A 20,469-nucleotide genomic window follows, 5' to 3' on the forward strand; every position below is an offset into this window, starting at 1 on the left:
GGGAAGGTGTGTAAGTGTTAGTCGTGTGGGGATGCCCCCTCACGGGGGCGTACGTGTCTTTTGGTGTATTTGTCTGTCTGGTATATTGTTTGTCGGGGGTCGCAATTTTAAAGAAATGTATTCTAAAGTAATGAAAATAACTGATAAATAAGTAAAAACTTACCTGGGCATAACCCCGGCACAGGTGCTGTAACAAAGATGCCGACGGCGTCTATGCTTAAGCCGGGGATTAGGTCGGTGATTAAAAGGAAAGAAAGGGATTCTTTCCAGGTAGCCTTAATAAAGGCAGGTAGAATTTGCTCCTTGCACTACACTTTCACAAAACACGTGTGCTCTGGTCGGCTGCCCGCTAGGAACTCGCCTCTAGTAGTGTATACTCAAGAATTTTATACAAGTATAAAATCCTTGGTGTATACTTAGGTTCATATTCATATTCTTCTTCTTCTTTGTCTTCTTCTAGAGACAAGCCACAAATATCACCAACATACCAACCACGGTCCATAAAAAAGGTCCATCTTTACGGACCATGCATACCAACCACATTATATGTTTTGTGGCAACGACCAACACTGCCAATCACAAAACATATAATACACTGCCAATCACGAGTACCACTACATTACATAACCTAAAATACCTAAATATCGTCATCGACAGACAATATTTGTCACAAAATATATAATAGAGTATTTGTATATTTATAATTTATTCTTTGCTCGTGAACGTTTATTATGCTGTTTAATCATAATCATATTCTAGGGCTAGAATAGAAAGCATAACAAACAGACATAGAAATATAAATCATTAAACTGTGGTAAACCTTTTATTAATGTGATTTGTGGACAAAATATCCAATATGAGAGGTGAAAGTAAGTTTGAATATTATTTATTCATTACTTTTTATACCTCAAGAATGATTATTATGTGTTACTATTATCATTAATTAAATCGTTAGTGGAACTAAAAATTTGCTTGTTTCAGAAGTACGGGAATTCTTTTCCAAGATGATAAAAGAAGATGAAGATATATCTGTAGGGGTAGCTGCAATTCGGACCCTCATGGAAATAATAAAACATTCAAAGTGTAAATTTATTAGTATTACTCATAAAATTAGTTCGTTATTATGTTGTACTTAAGCGATTATCGATAACTATAATCTGAGATCGGATGAACCACTAGCTGCTGTTTTTAAGTTGTAAGGAAGTGAAAAGTATCCGACACCTAGAAACTATTCTTGAATGTAAAACACAATAGTACACCCTACAAATGTAAAATTTAGTCTTACAACATATGATTGTTTTAATTGATTTTTAAGTACAAATTCATTCCTACTTTAAACAACAGAATCGATGATACTACTGACTAAATTAACATGATCAGTTTTTGACAAGCTCTTGTAAGTTTAGTATAGTAATTTTGTGAAAGTCATCTATTTGTAAGCGATTACATTATAATTTTCGAGTCCTGCATTGGTAATGGCTCTGGTTTAAATCTTGAGTATTGAGTATAGGTAATGTTAATTTTAGGTAGAGTATATTTTTATTTCATTTATATTTTAGCTGAAACAGTGCAGGAGTTGGAAGCCACATTAAAGGATGGTATACAAATAATGAAATCTTCTACTTATCCTGTGGCGGCAGTGAATTCTGGTTGCGAGTTATTTCTAAGATTTATTACTTTGGCAGTTCTGGATACTAAGGTGTAACTTACTTATTTTTATTTACAATTCCTAACAGTGCTTTCTTTTTTTTTGTAGACATTTGATGAATGTAAAGCCATTATGTTGAACAGGGGGCATATTTTTATACGGAAACTAGATGAAGCTAGAGGAAAAATTGTAAAGTTAGCTGCAAAATTTATAGAAGACGGTTCAGTAAGTGTCGACACAATCGTCAGATGAAAGAGTAATTTACTTCAATTTTAGAAAGTGTTGACCCATTCTAGATCACGTGTTGTATTACAGACTTTAAGAAAGGCACATAAACAAAATAAAAGATTTGAGGTGTTTGTCACGATATCTGCTCCAGATAATAGTGGGTAAGAATACGAGATTATTTTATAGGTTATATGATAATCAACGCTTTCATTTAAATTTACGTGTTAAGAAAGCGAATGTGTAAGGATTTGGAAGCCGACGGTATACCTTGTACGTTAATTCTGGATTCCGCCATTGGTTATATTATGGATCAGGTCAGCTTCATCATGGTCGGTGCAGAAGGTGTAGTAGAAAGTGGAGGGATAGTAAATAAGGTAATTTTCTAGAATTTTGTTCTTATATTTGTATTTGATATTTTGTTAATTTTTATTAGATTGGAAGTAACACTATAGCGGTATGTGCCAAAGAAATGAAGAAACCATTTTACGTCCTAACAGAAAGTTTCAAATTTACGAGGCTGTTCCCTCTGGGCCAACAAGATTTACCCGAAGAGTATAAGGTAAGTTCTTTGTAATTGTCTCCGTTATTTTTAGAGATACAAAAAAAAATAAAAGTTGTAGATTTAAAAAAAATTGACCTATTTTTATTTAATTTGTGCTAATTAAAATTGAAAAAATATATTTTCTATTTCTATTATTAATTTCTAGCTATTTATTAGATATTATTTGGTTAATTCAACGCTACTTGGAGCTTGTAACCCATAGAGTAGTTGTCTCCCGTAATATCAACATTTGGGAATCTCGTCTTGTCTTTGACTACATTTGACGTGATTTTTTAAGAAAAATTTTTTGAATTTGAATTTATCTAATAATATATAACAGAGTTAACAATAAAATATATCGGGGGATTTTTGTTAACCTGAAACTTTCGAATTTCTCAAAAAATAAGCACTACGAAAAAATGTCCATAACAAAAATTTTATCATTTTGCGGAGGAAATACATTACTGCTAAACTATCTTTTATTGCAAATTTGGATTCTACGTACTTTTACATAAAGTATGAATCGTAATTTCAATGGCCACCGGATCAGTAGAGCAGGGCTGGTAAATTGACTCCTATACCACCAGATTTTATTTCGCCAGATTTCTTTTTGTGGCGTTATGTCAAAGTCATAGTTTACAAATGAAAACCAACAGCATGTGAGATGAGTGAATCAGAAATTCAAGCAGACATATATTATTTGAAATGCAGATTAATAATTGCACTCCGATACGTGAGAGACGAAGGTACTCGCGTTAATCAAGCGCTCCAAAGATAACAGGAAATTACTATGCCCACATCATTCTTGGGTTACATTAAAAATAGTTTAATCACCAGGCATTTACATTTCTACAGATAACAATTTCCCAGTTATTCAAAATTTACAAAATGAATAAACTCTGTTGACGATGAATTTTGAATATTTACATAAAACGTGCATTTTTTATTGCAAACGTATTGCAGAATCATATGCAGAGGTTCTCAGTAGTTGAAATTGAAAAAAAAAACTGAGTCATCGATTACAGCACCATGAAATTAAAAAAAATTTTACTTTTAACCGTAAAACCTGTATCTGCAATCAAAAAAGGGGTTCCTATTTAAGATTTCAAAGTTACTCCCTGCCACCGAATTATTAAATTTTGGTTCTGGACATTTTTTTCATAGAATGCTTATTTTTCTAGATATTTGAAAGTTACAGGTTGAAAAAATCACCCGGTATATTTTAGAAAAAAAAAACATATTTCCCCTTACTTTTTAGTATACCTCGGATGTAAGGAAAAGTGGAGATACGAAGAAAATTCACCCCTTGGTGGATTACACTCCCCCTTCTTATATTACACTACTTTTTACAGACATTGGAATATTGACGCCATCTGCAGTTAGTGACGAACTCATTAAGCTGTATTTGTAAATGCTCTAAACAAATAAAACAAGTTCTTACATATCTGTTTATTTATTTAATTTAGTGACATCTTGAGCAGTGTCCATAGTTAAGGTCATGACCGACCAGGGCAAGATTTAAATTTTGCGCACCACAAAACTTATTTTGTAGAGAAACGATACAATAACTTTAAAGTGTAATTTAAGTTATACATTTCTGTGAGTGCGCTTCTGGCAGCTGCCTCCAGGGTGTCTCTAGCTACGACCCTAATCTTGAGTAATAGGTGTACCATTTAATACTATATACCTAGATCACTGTCTGCTGCTAAAGATTTTACTTTACGGCACACTGAGGTCACTGAGTAAAAATTTGTTTTGTGGCATGCCAAATAAAAATCCCAACTTTATCAAATTTAATAAAAAAATAAGTAGTAAACAATGTGTTTCACTTTTATGGCCTCGCCCTTGTCCCTCTTATTTGAAATTGAAATATTTCCATATTTAGATTGTATGCGGAGCGCAAATGGCTCCATCTGTCGTGCAGACTCCCAACTGTGCCATTCAGCTGGCTACAGTAGGAAGCGACCTGCTATATCGTCAGGTACTTTGTTGCACGACTGCCGCCCACAGAGGGCGAAACACAATGTTTTTAATTGCCAGTGTTGCGAGAAACAACTACTCCGTGGGCTATATGCCCCGACCGGCATTGAATTATACTCGCAACATCTAGTATAACAGCTAGGATCGTTGGATGGAGTCATTTGCGCTCCGCATACAATGTACCTCCTTGTCGTAAGGATATGGCCGCATAACGGCTGGATCGTTCGTCGGTTGTCTCACCTATGACACACTGATGAGGACAAATAAGTCCAAAACCGGTCTGGTGGGTTAACTGACGGACGATCCTAGCCGTTGCACTAAGTGTTGCGAGTATAATTCAATGCCGGTCGGGGAATATAGCCCGCGGAGTAGTTGTTTCTCGCAACACTGGCAATTAAAAAAAAAATAAAAATTCCGTTTGTAGGCACGAAATAATTACCTACAAAGCGATTATTTTCATATAAATTTGATTGCTCAGTTGTGCATACTACAAGAATTGTTAGATTGGATTGATTTACCTGTAAGAGAAATCAACGTTAATTATTCAAACATAGTGGCCTTCTTGCGCCACTCTTTATTATTGATTCGGTTATAAAATGAACTATAGGGAATAATGGATTGTTACAAAACAGTTTTTTTCATTAAATGTCTTGTATGTTCAAAAAGAACTGTGACGCTCAAATAATCGATGTACATGTCCACTCGGGTTTGAAGCGCACACCGCGGGTAAAAGCAAGAGCACATAGGGGCAGGTATACTCGCCAAGTAGAATTAACCATTTTCGGAAATAGCCGTCCAAGTTTGTTTACAGTTTATAGTTGCCCTTTTACCCATTGTCCACAGCGACGCTTATTTGTCAAACGACGGTAAAGGATAAAATCAGAAGGGGGATTTACCGTTTTTCTCACAACTACATTTATGAAACTAGTGTACACGATTATGCAAAACTATTGAACCAATTGAGTTCCCCCTTGGTAGAAATGTTGATAACATTATTACCTTCCATATGACAGAAACTGATTAAAGAAAATTATGAAAAAAACAATTTTTTTACAAATTCTACTGAAATTTCGCATGAAAATTCAATTTTTGTCTTAAATGCATTTTTTCCCATTTTTCTCAATATCACATAGAAACGTGTGTAATATTTTAAACAAGAATATTTTTGTATTTAGTTGCAGTTCAAATTTCACGGGGAGTTAGGCTGAACACCATTTTGGAAGTCATGTTGCAACGTGCTGTGACTTTATACCACAGCTCTGCCATTTTGACAATGAATGAATTCAAAATAATTTTTTTTATACTTGAATGTCCTATTAACCCTTTCGCTGCGCAATACGTCTGAACGTAGCTACCGCGCCGTGCGCGAAAGTTTATCGCGTAACTTTTAGTTTTACATCATGTTGTGTTAAATTACGATTTACGATATATTTTACGATTTTATTTTGAATAAAATACAGTATATCGACAGCTGTACTAAATAGAAACTGAAAGAAAGATGAACAATCAGTACCAGTACCTCCTTCCATAAAAATATTTTTCATAATCGCTATAAACTCTGCCCGCAAAAATTCTCCATACCAATTGCAACAACCTAGTCACTATGCGCATGGTTGCGAATATATACGGTTTGAGCAGCCTGATCCAATTTAACTATTCAAGCGAATTAATCCGTCTGGAGCAGTTTGGGCCCTATAAATTTTTAGCGAATAAATACATCTGGAGCAGTGAAAGGGTTAAAGAACACCTACAGTCCGATGAATGTAGAATGAATATTTCTTAGTTTAAAAAATTCCTCAAAATTGACTCATTTTCCTCCGTACAGTAGAGGAAATCTTCACGTATAAATATAAATGATCATTCTGTTTCACCGGCATTTTTCACGAGATTCTATTCAACTAATCAGTGATCTCATTATCTCGAGCATAGACGTAAAGGTTCGTTGTAAATAAATTAATATTGGTGGCGCTAAAATTTAGGGATTTTTAGTTGAGTGCCAATTGTGCAGTGTTGGTTGCCTAAGCTCGGCGCTGATATGGCTCTGTATTATCTCACTATTTTTAATTTCTGCCTTGTTCATCGAAATATTCACGGCTAAGTTTTAATGATACCCAAATAAAATATTTTAATTTGATTAGAAATAATTGAATGCCATGTTATAAACATGTTAGTAACACCTTAACTGTTGCTAAATTTCACAACTTCATTACAATTAGTCGCTATGAATTTTGTCGGTAATAGCATTGAACTTGAATAAAAAAATTTGAAATTAATGACCATTCATTGGTTAGTTGGTTATAAAATCAAAAGGGACAGAGGGATGGGGTGCAATGATCATTGACTGGTCATTCTCTTAAAAATTTTCGACATTCTTATCTTTCTTATAAATGAGATTCAAATCAACATAAAAAATCTTGTAATTGTTAATAAAAATACAGTATATACAGTAAAATCACAGTAAAATAAACAACTGCACACATTCAGATCTATCAAAATTCTTAATAGTAATTGTAAAAAATATCAGAAACTTAAGCTACGTACATTTAACAGAAACGATAAATGTTAAAAATAGTAAAATAAAATTCATTTTTTCACATCCCAAATAAATTAAATACTTAGTTGCCATTTAATGGAAATGAAAAGATTTTATAAATCTAAAGCTAGTAACGGAGTGATTCCCAAACTGCACGCCTCGATTGAATAAGGTGGCAATTTTTTCATATTGCTCTTTTTTCGTTTTGAATATACACAGGGTGTTCAGTAAAGAATGGGCCATAACTCAAGACTATACGAAAATAAGGTGTTATAAGTCAACTCACCTTGGTACAATTACTTAAACTTTCTCCAGCATAATTTATTCGATCTGCTAGATGATGTTCCTCTAAATATTAGGGCTCGTATGCGGCACTTACAAGATGATGTCCCAGTGGATCGGACGAGGAAGTGAACATCCGTGACCTCCTCGAAGTCTAGATTTGAATCCTCTGGATTTTTATTTCAGGGGATATTTTCAAACTCTAGTTTGTTCTGACCCCACCAGAAATTAATTGTGGAAAGAACAGTGACAGCAACAATGATATTAAGCATATCCATCCGACATTCTTCCCAGTTAGAAGAAATTCCGAAAGTGCAAATTGCGGACATTTCAAAAATCAAATTTAAAATGAAGGTGTTGCTTTTGTTATTGCTTTTAGGTTTAAACGGTTAATTTTACTTATTTCGTTATTCTTAAATATTGTCTATTTTACTTGTCGTATTTTTCTGTGTTTCATGCCATTTTCATTCTCCGTTGTTCCATTTTCAAACATAACAAATAGTTTAAATGGTGCATTTTAGCAATATCCAACAAGTATACCTTTTTTAAGGCAAATAGAATGGTGTTTCAGAATAAGTAATTGTTTTGCAAAAATTTCCATTCATAAAAAAAAAATTTGAAAAATATAATGGCATAGGCGCTCGGAAGCACAAAACAAGTATATATCCGTTTTAGTCACATAAAAAAATCTTCTGGTCCATAATTCGAGTACAATACCCAAAAAATAAATAAATCGTAAAAAATAAAAATTTTTCTCAGACAACTGCTTAGGAGGCTTTTATAGCAGATATGCAACCAGCAATACATTTTTATAGATTTTATTACAGTTTGTCCAAACATGAAGTAATCCACAAATAACACTTTCCCCCATTTTGACGCAGATTTTCTATAAAATGGACATGGTTTGAAACTCAAACTACTTTTTGGTGTAAAGAAATTTGTAATTTATGATGGCATTTGTTCAAGAGCGGCAAATTACAAATTTCTTTACAACAAAAAGTAATTCGAGTTTCAACTAACTCCATTTTATAGAAAATCTGCGTTAGAATGGAGGAAAGTCTGTTATTTGTGCATTAATTCATTTTTAAATAAACTGTGTAACAAAATCTATAAAAATGTATTGCTGGTTGCCTATTTGCTTGCCCTCTTAAGGAAACCGACGTTGACTTAAATAATCTTATTTTCATCTAAGGAAGCTAGCTTTAAAGTATGGCACATGTTGTCGAGTTGTACATTCGACATATCATCACATTGTGTCGTTGCGTATCTGAATATACATTTTTATAATGCGTAAATATGCGTTCTTACTAATTTTGTTGTTATCACGGATAACCCCGAAATCAAACTTATGTTTCGATTCTGGGCCAAACACACAACCCATTCAAAGTCCAGGTGGTGGAGCAACCAAAATCGCCTAACTAAACCCGCAGTCAGCGACCACACCTCGGACGATCAACGTTGACAATGGCCCACATTCGCTTCCAGTCGATTTGATAGTTTGCGCGATCTCAATTCTTCTTATCTCTGCTGTATTTCCCACAAATTCTGTGCACTCGCACTTGCTCTATGAGGGTGGCCTTTCAGAAAGGATTCGATAACCGTTAAATTTTTCATTGAACACCCTGTATATACCCTTTTTTAATAAATAACAGAATACTTTTTCAAAGTGTATCATGAGTGAAACAAGTTAGGGAGCGGTTGCTTCATGATGTTAATACAGTTTGCGGTGATGACGAACATGTACCTCAACCCGGGCTGCCAAATATCACTGAAAAGTTCAAAGAACAAAAAGAATCGTCTTTAAATTGAGGGACTGTGCATGTTTGACGTTGCCGGTTACAACGTAGGAAATCTTGTTCGTTCAACACCCCATATATATAAAAATACATATAAAACACTGAACTGAACCCACCTCGGATTTTTGCACAAGAAAAATATAAAAGTCACGTAACAGTTACACGAACAGTTTTTATGGCACTAAAAATTCTGATATTAAAATTTAAAAAAAGCGGCCTCAATTACGCAACTTTTATAATTTGACCACTAACGATTTTACTATGTTTTCAATCGTTTCGTGGACTTCATCACAGAAACGGTACAATTGACTCTTGCAATCATCGTCGTCGTTGTCGTTGGTACGTCAACAGAATGACACTCTGTATGCGGCACACAGAGTTTCCACAACTGTATAGATTTGTTCGAAGTTTGGTCGGTTCTCCGGCTTGTATTCCCAGCACCTCAACATTAGCCGGTACATTTCGTCCGGTGTATTCTCTGGAGCGGGCATTCTATAACCTAAAACGTAAAATGTTGGTCGGGTCGTTTACTTTTGTACAATTAATAACAAAGGCATCAGCATCACCCACCCCCGAAATATAAAATGCAGCCTCCCAGTTTCGTATTAGAGGCACTTATTTTTCTTACCGCTATCGATTTTTTCCCTGGCTTTGGAATTGCTCAAGCCGCTGTAAGGGGTGCTACCCTTCGAAAATATCTCCCAGCACAGTATTCCGTAGCTCCAAATGTCGCAAAGTGAGGTGTACTTTCCAAAATTTAGGGCCTCGGGCGCTGTCCATTTTATCGGAATTTGCTTCATCCCGTCAGACACGATGTACTCTTCCTCCTCCCTGGACATACCAAAATCGGATATTTTAACCACATTATTGTATCCTAAAAATTAGGTTATGTCACAACCGATATTAGAATACGTCACGAATTCCACCTTACCTACTAGACAGTTACGAGCCGCCAAATCTCGGTGGATGCAGTTCTTGGATTCCAAATATCGCATCCCCGCCGCGGCATCCATGCACATCTTCATAAGCTGCCCCTCCGTTAAATTTGTTGCCTTTTTCCTCAAGAAGGTCAGAAGTGATCCACCTGAAAGTTTTTTAAAGGTAATAGTACATGTTCCCCAAAATAGTAATCAAATAATTAGTTGAGCTATAATTTGTACTTTAAACTGCACTTAAAGGCTTGTCTACGCCGTCACTGGGCAACACGCAAACTTAGTCATATATGTGCGCCCTTATCAGTGTTGTCTGTTGTTGCCTTTTTAAATCAACCGGTGCGCGGATAGGTACATGTTATTATTTGCATGTAAAACTAATTTAAGTTCTTTCAATAATTATTTTTGACATTTTATAAATTGATCATAAAAAAATTAAAAAATATATAATCCAATAAATTTCATTTTTTTTAATCATTCCTTTTTTTAAAGCACTGTGTTTAGTTTGTGAATCTCAGTGTTATCTCATTTAAGTGAATTACATAATATCAATCCACCTGATGTGATATGACAACAGCACATTAGATGGGCAGAAAACAAATAGCCAACAGCGAAATGAGAATGGCCAAATATATCGTCATCGCTTCATTTTATTATTTCTTTTTTAGTTTTCAGTTTATCGGTTTAGGAGGTAAAATAATTTTATTTTTATAGTGCAGTGTTGTTTTATTAAGTTTAAATTTACAGTGAAATTTAAACTACGAGGGTATATCAAATATAAACGGAACTGATTTTTTAAAATATTACGGAGGGGTCCTTGACCTTGAAGGAGTTGATGCGCAGCAGATAGCCTGTACCGTTAGGGAGTGGGGAGAACCGACCGCAATTCGCTGGAGGCCCTTTAGTATGCAGAGAAACGATGAGCGAGACAGAAGTGCATGTCTCCGTCAAGCAATGGATTATAATTAAGTTTTTGGTTAAGGAGGGGGTGAATCCAACCGAAATTTTGCGGCGATTTCAGGCACAGTTCGGGGACAACACCCTGTCAAGAACCCGTATGTGACCAAAGTCAACATTGAGGCAGTCCAAAATCTCATGGAGGAAAATAGCCGCATAACTCTCTGGGAAATCGTTGAGAAACTGAACATCAGTTAAGGGAGTGTCCACAGGATCGTGACTGACGACTTGAATATGCATAAAGTGTCTGCCAGATGGATTCCCCGTCTGTTATCGGAGGAACACAAGCAACATCGATTGGAGATTTCGTAGAGACACTTTAATCGATTCCAGCAAGAGAGTGAAGCTTTTTTGAATCACAGTCACCTCTGACGAAACTTGGGTGCACCACTACACGCCCAAGTCGAAACAGGCGAGTATGAAGTGGAGAAAAAGCGGCGAGGGGACCGGTGAAGGCAAAGACGCATTTGTTAGCCGGAAAGGAAATGGCAACAATGTTTTTTGATCGGCAAGATGCTCTTCACATTGATTTTCTCCATGATCGACGCACGATTAATGCACAATATAAAAAGAAATGTAATGTAAATGTAAATTACTGGATGCCGGGACATTGTCATTTCGAAGGAAAAGGAAGAAGCAATCGGTAAGAAGTGTCATTCTTTTGCATGACGACACCAGGCCTCCTGCAGCCAATGCCGCAAGGCAAAAACTGGATGCATTAGGCTGGGAAACGCTGGAACATCCGCCATATAGTCCCGACTTGTCCCCTTGCTGTTTCCATCTTTTTGGACCCCTTAAAGAAGCCCTTGGAGGCCAACGTTTCGACGACGACGCGGTGCGGAAGCATTTGCGCTCCAATGGCTCCAACAATGTCCGAGTTCCTATGATGATGGAATAAAAAAGCTCCCAATCCGAAGGGAAAAATGTGTTTCTAGGGCGGGGCACTATGTAGAATGTTTATATTTGATCCACCCTTGTAGTATTTAGAAATGTTTTGTACAATGTATGTAACCTTATAAAATTGTTTATTTCAGTGTTTAGTGATGTCGGTACAATGTGTTTATGTGTCTTCATTGTTAAATTTGTGACCCCCCCCCCTTCAGAGTTACACCCTGTATAATATCAATTTATGAAAATCACCTGGTACGAGCTCCATAACTATCATGATGGGCTGTTTCTGGACGCAAATCCCGATTAATTTAACAATATTAGGATGATCGTACTGCTTCAGTATCCTGCCTTCCTGCAAGAACTTCTTTTTATGGTCCTCGGGCAGCGTCACTCGGCAGGTTTTAACCGCAACTATCTCATTGCTGTTCTTCAACTGCGCTCTATACACATCCCCGAAATTACCCTAAACAAAGAACGTGTATCGTTGGCGGAACATCTAAAAGTTTTAATAGTGCTTTTACCCTTCCAATTTTATCTAAAAGGACGACATCGTCGTTATTGAGCTCCCATCGTTCTCGAGGTATCGGTTTGTATAAAATGGCACCAGACCTACTCGTCACGGGGAGACCACTGTTAAACTGGTACAGAATTAACTCCCTTATACTTGGAAATGCTGGACCCTCGAATCTAAACAAACCCTAAAAATTTTCACTTAATGTACAAATGTTTTCTATCCATTCAATATTCCATTAAAAAAAATAGATAGATCAAGTAATGGAGTCAGGGTATACTAAATTTTGACCAAAAAATATCCTGATAGTTCTAGAAGGTATGATATAAACTATGTTCCGTTTAAGCACTATTTTTGAAAAAATATTTAAATTTTTCCGTATTGATGCCACATTGGATTTTATATAAAATAAATAATTGTTATGTAGACCAGGGCGGATCTGTTTTGAGGTGGATGTGAGAGGGGGCAAGCAATATTTTTCTGGATTACCTTCAGTACAACTCACATAATAAAAGTGTAGATCCCTAGATCTAGGCTAAGTCCGGAACATTTTCAAAATGCAAAAATGTTTAAAAAATATAAAAAATACCTATTTTATCTGAGTTTTTTACTTATGTCTTGGAACCTATGCATTTTGGAAGAATGTCCTAGAGGAAAAAAGTTTTAGAATTGAATTTTGCACAATATACTGTAAGTTAAAAGTGTTTAAATTTATTACCGATGTTGCGAAACAGCAAAAATTTTTTTAGAGGCCGCTGAAGATTTTTAAAAATTTCCAAAATCGTTCTCGTTTTTTTATCATTTTCTAGGTTGAAAAAAATGTCAATTCTGAAAATTTCAAATTGATATTTTAATTTCTAAACTTCTAACTTTAAAAGTAGTGTACTTACCTAAAATATTTTCGAGCGACCTCTAAAAATAAATATCAACGAACTAATATTTTTTTTATTGAATTTGATGACCAAAAGAATAGAAATAGAAAATAAATCACGACATTTAAAAAATTTCTCGAGGCAAAATTTACTACCGCACTGTGAGTATCAAATATTTATAATTTTTTAATTTTTTAAAATTTAAGTGTCATGATATATTTCTATTCTTTTGTTCATCAAATTATTAATTAAATAAAAAAAAATTATTAGTTCATTGATATTTATTTTTAGAGGTCGTTCTAAAACAGGTACACTACCTTTAGAAATTAAAATATTGATTTGAAATTTTCAGAATCAAGATTTTTGTCAACCTAGAAAATGATAAAATAACGAGAAAAAGAATTAAAAAAAAAATTGAATTTTTGAAGATTTTGGAAATTTTTAAAAATCTTGAGCAACCTCTAAAAAAATTTTTTTGAGAGGGCTCTTAAAACATGATAAACTAACATATTTTCACAAGAAACACAAAAAAAATATATTCGTTGAACTTGAAAATTTTTTCAAAGAAAAAAGACCGTTCAACCTTTCAAATGGTTTTTGAAAAATTAAAATCGATTGATTAGAACGGCCATAGTAAAACACTCTTTTTTTTTAATTTTTAAACAAATTACATTTATCAATTTGCAATTTAGTTTTTTTCAAAAATTATAATTTTAAGGTACTATTTTTTTCTTAATTTTATCTGTATTTGACAAAAAAATTAATTTCCAAATAAAAACAAAAAATGAATTTGTTTAAACAAAAATTATTTAAATAATTGTAATAATTATAACTAAATAGATTCATATTCAGTGTTGAAATATATACGTAAACAAATTTTTTCATTGGAAAAATTCAATAGCAGGGTAAAATATACAGTATAATTAATGCATAATTAATAAACTTTGTTTATAACAAAATATGTGCAAATTAGACAATTGGCATTACGATATTCAAACTCCTTGGCTCGCGAGACATCGGATTAAAAAAAAAAAGATCGAAATTGGTCCATTAGAAGCAGAGATAATGCAATTTTTTTTATACCTTCGCATTTTGAACCTCCGAATTTAGTCTTGGAGTGAAAGCCCCCTCCCCCATTTTTCGTGTTTTGAGTCACTTTTCACGCGTGCGAGCGACAGTTTTCCCACTGATTTATCTATGTTGCCGATAACTTATGGCTATGAAAATTTTTTCCAGCTTTGAACTCGGAAAAACGAAGCCACTGGATCAAAGATTATTGTTAAATTGTTTATAAATTAACGGTAGATGCCGATAAATTTTGACGGCTTATATCTCGAGAACCAATAAACGGAATTTAACTTTTTTTTAAAAAAAAGAAGCGTCATTCCGAGTACTTTAAAATTATAATTTTTGAAAAAAACTAAATTGCAAATTGATAAATGTAATCTAATTGATTAAAAATAAAAAAAGAGTATTAACTTTAAAAATTTACTGTGGCCGACCTAATCAACCAATTTCAATTTTTCAAAAACCATTTGAAAGGTTGAGTGGTCTTTTCTGTGTGAACAAATTTTCAAGTATTTAGATGCTTTATTTGAGGCTGTGCAACATTTTGAAAATTCGAAAAAATTTTTTTAAAAAGTTTTGCGAACAATATCGAACCGATTTTAATTAAATTTGGTGTGTTGTTTTATTATACTCTAAAGTTTTTATTATCAAAATTAGAATGCCCTTGAAAAATTAAAATATTTAAAAAAAATTATCCAAAAAACTTGATGCCTTTTTTTCATCGATTATTGCTATTTTGCAACATCGGTAATAAATTTAAACATTTTTAACTTACAGTATATTGTGCAAAATTCAATTCTAAAACTTTTTTTCCTCTTCAATATTCTTCCAAAATGCATAGGTTCCAAGACATAAGTAGAAAAACTCAGATAAAATAGTTTTTTTTATAATTTTTTAAACAATTTTGCAATTTTGTAAATGTTCCGACCTCGCCCAGATCTAGGGATCTACACTTTCATTATGTGAGTTGTACTGAAGGTATTCCAGCAAAAATTAGCTTGCCCCCTCTTCATCCAAGAAGTGGGATATTTCGGCAGATCTGCCCTGGCCTAATGGTAATATCAAAGAAATTATGCGTTATCTAAAAAAAAGGTTCAAGATTTTTGCCAACTGAAGTTAGTTAATTTTTTAAGCGATTTTCGTTTTTTTTTTCTGATAAAATCCAAATATTTTGTCTGTTTAAGCTTAGTGATAATAAAATATGGTTTGGAAAGGATTAAAAATTATGAATGGAAATATCAATTGCATAAATTAATTCTTAATACGCAACCAACAAAAGTACGACAGAGTTGGTACGGAGACACGACGAAACTACTCCATAAAATTTGAGAAATTCTGAAAGAAACGTTGTTTGCAACTTACCTCTGCTGTAGTTTGCACGATGAAATGCTTATGTCCTCCCCAGCAAACGGAGAGAACCGTTTGACACTCGTCATTTCTGGTAGTTTCCCTAACAAGAAAGTCTCCGTCTAGCGTCAGCAGCCTCACAACCTCCTCTCTCGGGAGCACTCCATGGAACCATTCCTCGTCTACTAATGACTTATTTGCAGTGGCTGAGACCTTTAAAGAGATACCTGTAAGCTCCTTGCAACTAAAAGCTTTATCAAAAAAAAAAGTCATGCCGCAGAGGCCACTACAAATTCAGAAAAGAATTAAAAATAAAACAGTAACGCATTGTCATTAGTTTTACGCAAACACGTTAAGTTGCAAGTTTAAGTAAAGAAACGTTTGCCGCTTACAAGCTTTGATAGTGCGAGAGCATACGAACGAACACACAATTGTCCTAGTGGTATTTAGGGATCAATTACCCCAGAGATTAGTATTTAATCAATCCAAAGCATGCAGTGACCTACAGGTTCTCCGCCTTCGCTGCGCGGGGCGGAGTCCCTCCTGCCCTTAGTGCGCGGCGGAGCAATGGGGGAAGAGGGTGCAGATTTTCGCCTAAACGGTTTACGTAACATATTAACTATCCTCTGACGCTCGAAAATGCTGCGTTTACTCAGCGCACTTTCGGAACCATTGCCCTAAAATCGTTAAGGAGTAAGGTGTTAGTCGTGATTGTCCCGACACCTTCAGCATGGAATTAACAACTACTTTCACCTGGTGTCCTAAACATTTGCTTGAAATTGCTTTGAAGAGATTGTATATTTGTAAATGTATAAACTCCCAACTCCAAAATAGTAGGCACATAATGTGATTCCATGGGCGTATCATATTAGAGGGTTCCAAAATTAATTAAATTTAGAGCAAGAAGCAGACATGTCGAATTTGGTCAAAACTAGATTATCCCTACAAATCTGCACTCACCTTGGTATATTCAAAGATCCAATGGTAGGTAAGTACCTTTTTTTATTTATATTTAAATATATATTTAGTATACAACAAAAGTGATAGGAAGAAATAGAACAGAAGTAAAAGAGTAGATGAACAGTGTTTGTAACAATAAATCATATCAAATGCGCACGGACAGGTTGAACATATTGGAACACTATGCGAAATGAATGGCACATTACAATTTCCTCGTAGAGAATATTTAAAATTATTTTATCACATTAAGACGTAAAAATTTGGGTTTGATACACTTACGACACAATGCCTACTATTTTGGATCTGAAGCATAGTACGTAAAGTTTTTTCACCTGTTCGGGAGAGTTGCTGATGAAAGTTTGATTGTCAATTGAGAGATCGCAAGCCGCCGGAGCCTCCTCACATCCCAACTCGTTTAAAGCACTTTTAATGAGGTCGGTTTGTTTCTGCATTTTTCTTTCTTGACATTTCAACTCGTTTATCTCTTTCTTAGACAGATCTATACTACTGGAAGATAACCTAAAAATACACAAATGACACATTTAATTTTTAGGTTACACAAAATATATGGCGACAATTCTTACCGGTTATTCACTTCACTGTTTGGGGTGGTTTTTCCATTGACTACTCCTTCATGGCTGCTAGTAATCGTCGTCCTTTTCTCTTGGTTCTCCTTAATGCTAGCTTCTAAATCGTTGAGTTTGGTCCTCAACCACTCCACCGTAAGGTTATCTACCGTGAGCTGGTTGGGTAAGAGTTTTCCAGCAGAATCCTCCACCAAGCTCTCATCAAATGTAAATTTTACAGGTTCTGTAGGAGTTGTCCTAAAAAGACATTGTTAGTTTTTAAATCTCGGTAAAAGTGAAATATTGTGAAAACAATTAATCAAAAAAAATATATAAAATCAAGAACAGTAGAAACTTTTTGTGCACTGTGGATACTTACTTGTGTTTTTCTGTAAAGTCTTTATATTCATCACAGGGTTTTATCAACTCTATACTAACTTCTATTCTCTTTTGGATCTCTTTGAATTTCTCCGAAGTTAGGTCCGAGTTACTTGCTATATCATTCAGTATCTGTTTCCTGGAGCCAAGAAAATAATGGTAAGTACAGTAACTAACATACAAAGGTTGCCTTTTAAAATTCGAGAATGGTCGATCCTGGTGCTGCCATCTGACGACCGACTTCCCTAATGTAAAGTTCGACTATTTGTTGGTATACTTACTCAGGACGTATAGGTGCATATGTGTTCTTTACAGTAACTTGAAAAATTCGTCATGGCCAAAAAATGGAATTAAATTGTGAACATTTCCGTGCGATTATTTTTTACAACTTTCGACGTGGATTATCTCAACAAAGTGCATCGATGAACTTAATTCGACTTTTGGCGATCAAGCACCATCAAAAACCACTGTATATCGGTGGCATATGCAATTCAATTGTGGCAGTGGTTCGCTCACTGACAAATTTCGTAAAGGTCGTTCAAAATGGATTGTTGTTCAAGAAAACTATGATGCTGTGGTAACTGTACCATTAGTGCAACGTCGGACTGTCAATTTTGAATGGTACACAGAAATTTGTATGCCAGAAGTCTTCCGACAAATAAAGGAAAGCAACCGGTGAAGATGCATCATTTTCCACAAGGACGACAATGAGAGTTTTCAGACATCCGCTCATGCAAGACTTTTTGAAAATAGAAAAAAACGAATTTGATGAGTGATCCGCTATACAGCCCTGATTTGGCACCCAATGACATTTTAATTAAGCATGTCAAACATAAGTTACGAGGTCAACGTTTTTCGACGCCTGAAGAAACGGTTGGTGCATTCAAAAAACATATTTTGGAGATACCTGGATTGGAATGGAAAAAGTGCTTTGAAAATTGGTTCAAGCACATGCAAAAGTGTATTGATCTTCTTGGAGAATATTTTGAAAGACAATAAAGCCATATACGATGATTAATTTTTTTATTGCTCTTTATTCCCGAAATATAAAATGCAACCCCCGTAAAATAAATTTTGTGTTTATCTTATTTTGAGAAGCTTACCACGTAGAAATGAATGCTTCCTGCTGCGACTGCTGATGCTCCAATAATCCAGGAAGTAAGACAGTCCTGAAATCCTTTTCAAATTCCGCGGCTTCACACAGCAATAAGACATATTCGTTATGGGTTAAGTGTAATTTCCTACAAGCTTTTTGGTATTTATCCCTGACCTCATCTAGTTTTCTGCCGCCGCGACCAGCTAAATGTAAATTTTAAAAAATTTTTTAAGATATTTGGAAAGTTATAAAAATTAAAAAAATCATTTAAGTACCTATTTGTATTTTTATTATACGAGTACATAACGTATTAATGTAACTACAGTAACATATATTTTTGAGTAATTTGTTCTTTTTTATCCCCTTGAATACTTGGACATACTTAATATTACATGTATATGTATTTCCTTGTCTGAATTTAAGCGCACAAACACCCACACTATATTAAAAGAAGTAAGTAGTTGCAAATAGTTCTAATTCACACATTTAACACTTTGGATGATCTATTAACGTCTTCAGATTATTCAATATAAATCAAAGTTAGTTACGCAGGTTCACAAATTCGTAAGGCTCTATAAAGCTCTGATAGGTTATATGACATAAGATAAAATTCAAAATCAGAAAATGTTCATAAACGTTACTTACAGTGTATTTTCTTAATGGTATAACAGAACCGTAATTGGTAAATTTTGATTTGAAATTTGAATTAGCTAAACGGTTTGGTTGGAATCGAACAGCTGCAACATATAGCTGAAAGGATGCTAATTTTGATTCCTTCGTTTACCTATTATCGAAATCGTGCCAAAACTTATTTTCGTTCAAGGTCGCGAACTTGATGAAAATCTGAAATGCAATGCTGAACACAACTCCATATTTACATAATAAGTTATCTCAAAAATTACAAATATAGATATAGTTTGTTTACAATATCAAAATATCGAGCATTGAGGTATCTCAGTCATTTGCCTGCTCCCATTGGTATGTCTTTTTTATTTATAAACTGAACAGAAGTTTTGGACATTGCTTTTTATTTAAAGCAAGTATGTAGTATACTACATTTGATTACATATCCACTTTTCCCATTTATATACATTTATTTGTTAGAGATTAGCTGTACCCACAATTTACAATAAAATTAAAAATATAAAATATTTAAAACGGTTGATATTTAATTCTATAAAGTAAAATGATATTAAAAATATATTTTAATGTTTTCTTACAAGCACTCTTCAGAAAGTTCTATAGATATAAATTTTCTAATAGATCATGGCCAAAAAACATTACTGAATTCAATAGGCAATGTTTTGCAAAGTGCAACGTTTACAAAAATTAAAACTGAATAGTTAAAAAAAATATTACTTACATTTAACATAATGCTCCTCAAATTTACATCTCATTAATTTGTACAACTCTAGGTACTTCTGGTATTCAGTTTTTTTTCTTGTCACTTCATCCGATAACTGAAAAAAAAAAAAAAATACAAAACCATAACTATTTAGGTATGAATAAAAAATAAATACTATTAACTAAAATTTAAAATTTATGTAATTACATATATGGAATAAAAGATAGGTACCTACAAGTGGCCGTTAGATGTACCATACCCATGCTATATTTTTACGTTTTAGTAACAAACAAGTATAGATATTATTTATAGGGTGCTAATTTTTTTTTAAACATCAGAGTCATTAAGTAAGAGACATTGTAATGAATTTCAAAAAGGTCGTAAAATTTGAAATGTGAAATTTCAATTGTTTTGCAAAAAAATTATCTGCATTTTCATGTTCTGTTATTGAATTTATGTACTGTCGAGTTATTCTGAATTCCGAAATTCCATTTGGTTTTATAACCTCAGATTTCTGGATGAAGAAATGCCAAGAGAA

General features: G+C 34.1%; 2 protein-coding genes across 4 annotated transcripts; one reads left to right on the top strand and one right to left on the bottom strand.

The window, feature by feature from the left end:
* Positions 1-629: 629 nt before the first annotated feature.
* LOC108914943 (translation initiation factor eIF-2B subunit alpha) lies at positions 630-3,861 on the top strand. 2 transcript variants are annotated; one of them, XM_018720871.1, is made up of 8 exons: positions 630-869; positions 982-1,083; positions 1,560-1,699; positions 1,757-1,873; positions 1,925-2,037; positions 2,106-2,250; positions 2,310-2,435; positions 3,676-3,861. In XM_018720871.1, exons 1-8 carry the CDS (start codon positions 857-859, stop codon positions 3,826-3,828), a joined length of 909 nt encoding a protein of 302 aa, XP_018576387.1. In that variant the 5' UTR covers positions 630-856; the 3' UTR covers positions 3,829-3,861. The 2 variants fall into 2 exon arrangements, with proteins under 2 accessions (XP_018576387.1, XP_018576388.1); XM_018720872.1 differs by having other exon boundaries at positions 985-1,083.
* Positions 3,862-8,274: 4,413 nt separating this feature from the next.
* Positions 8,275-20,043, bottom strand: LOC108914951 (tyrosine-protein kinase Fer). Of its 2 annotated transcripts, XM_018720882.1 has the most exons (12): positions 19,950-20,043; positions 18,594-18,789; positions 17,492-17,629; positions 17,131-17,370; positions 16,879-17,065; positions 16,093-16,263; positions 15,602-15,799; positions 12,310-12,486; positions 12,038-12,251; positions 9,940-10,092; positions 9,637-9,882; positions 8,275-9,507 (listed from the first exon to the last, which is right to left on the bottom strand). In XM_018720882.1, exons 1-12 carry the CDS (start codon positions 19,981-19,983, stop codon positions 9,353-9,355), a joined length of 2,109 nt encoding a protein of 702 aa, XP_018576398.1. In that variant the 5' UTR covers positions 19,984-20,043; the 3' UTR covers positions 8,275-9,352. The 2 variants fall into 2 exon arrangements, with proteins under 2 accessions (XP_018576398.1, XP_018576399.1); XM_018720883.1 differs by lacking the exon at positions 16,093-16,263.
* Between the last annotated feature and the right edge of the window lie 426 nt (positions 20,044-20,469).

The sequence above is a fragment of the Anoplophora glabripennis genome, unplaced genomic scaffold (assembly GCF_000390285.2).
Source record: "Anoplophora glabripennis isolate ALB-LARVAE unplaced genomic scaffold, Agla_2.0 scaffold1075, whole genome shotgun sequence".
In the NCBI taxonomy this organism is placed as follows: Eukaryota; Metazoa; Arthropoda; class Insecta; order Coleoptera; family Cerambycidae; genus Anoplophora; species Anoplophora glabripennis.

Bases quoted from the DNA above. Each gene is read 5' to 3' on its own strand.
- LOC108914943 (XM_018720871.1), top strand. The intron at 1,874-1,924 runs GTAAGTGTCGAC...CTTCAATTTTAG, and splicing joins AATTTATAGAAGACGGTTCA to AAAGTGTTGACCCATTCTAG. The intron at 2,251-2,309 runs GTAATTTTCTAG...AATTTTTATTAG, and splicing joins GTGGAGGGATAGTAAATAAG to ATTGGAAGTAACACTATAGC.
- LOC108914951 (XM_018720882.1), bottom strand. From the start codon at position 19,983: ATGAGATGTAAATTTGAGGAGCATTATGTTAAAT. The intron at 18,790-19,949 runs GTAAGTAATATT...ATTTACATTTAG, and splicing joins TGAGGAGCATTATGTTAAAT to CTGGTCGCGGCGGCAGAAAA. The intron at 17,630-18,593 runs GTAAGCTTCTCA...TCTTGGCTCCAG, and splicing joins GAAGCATTCATTTCTACGTG to GAAACAGATACTGAATGATA.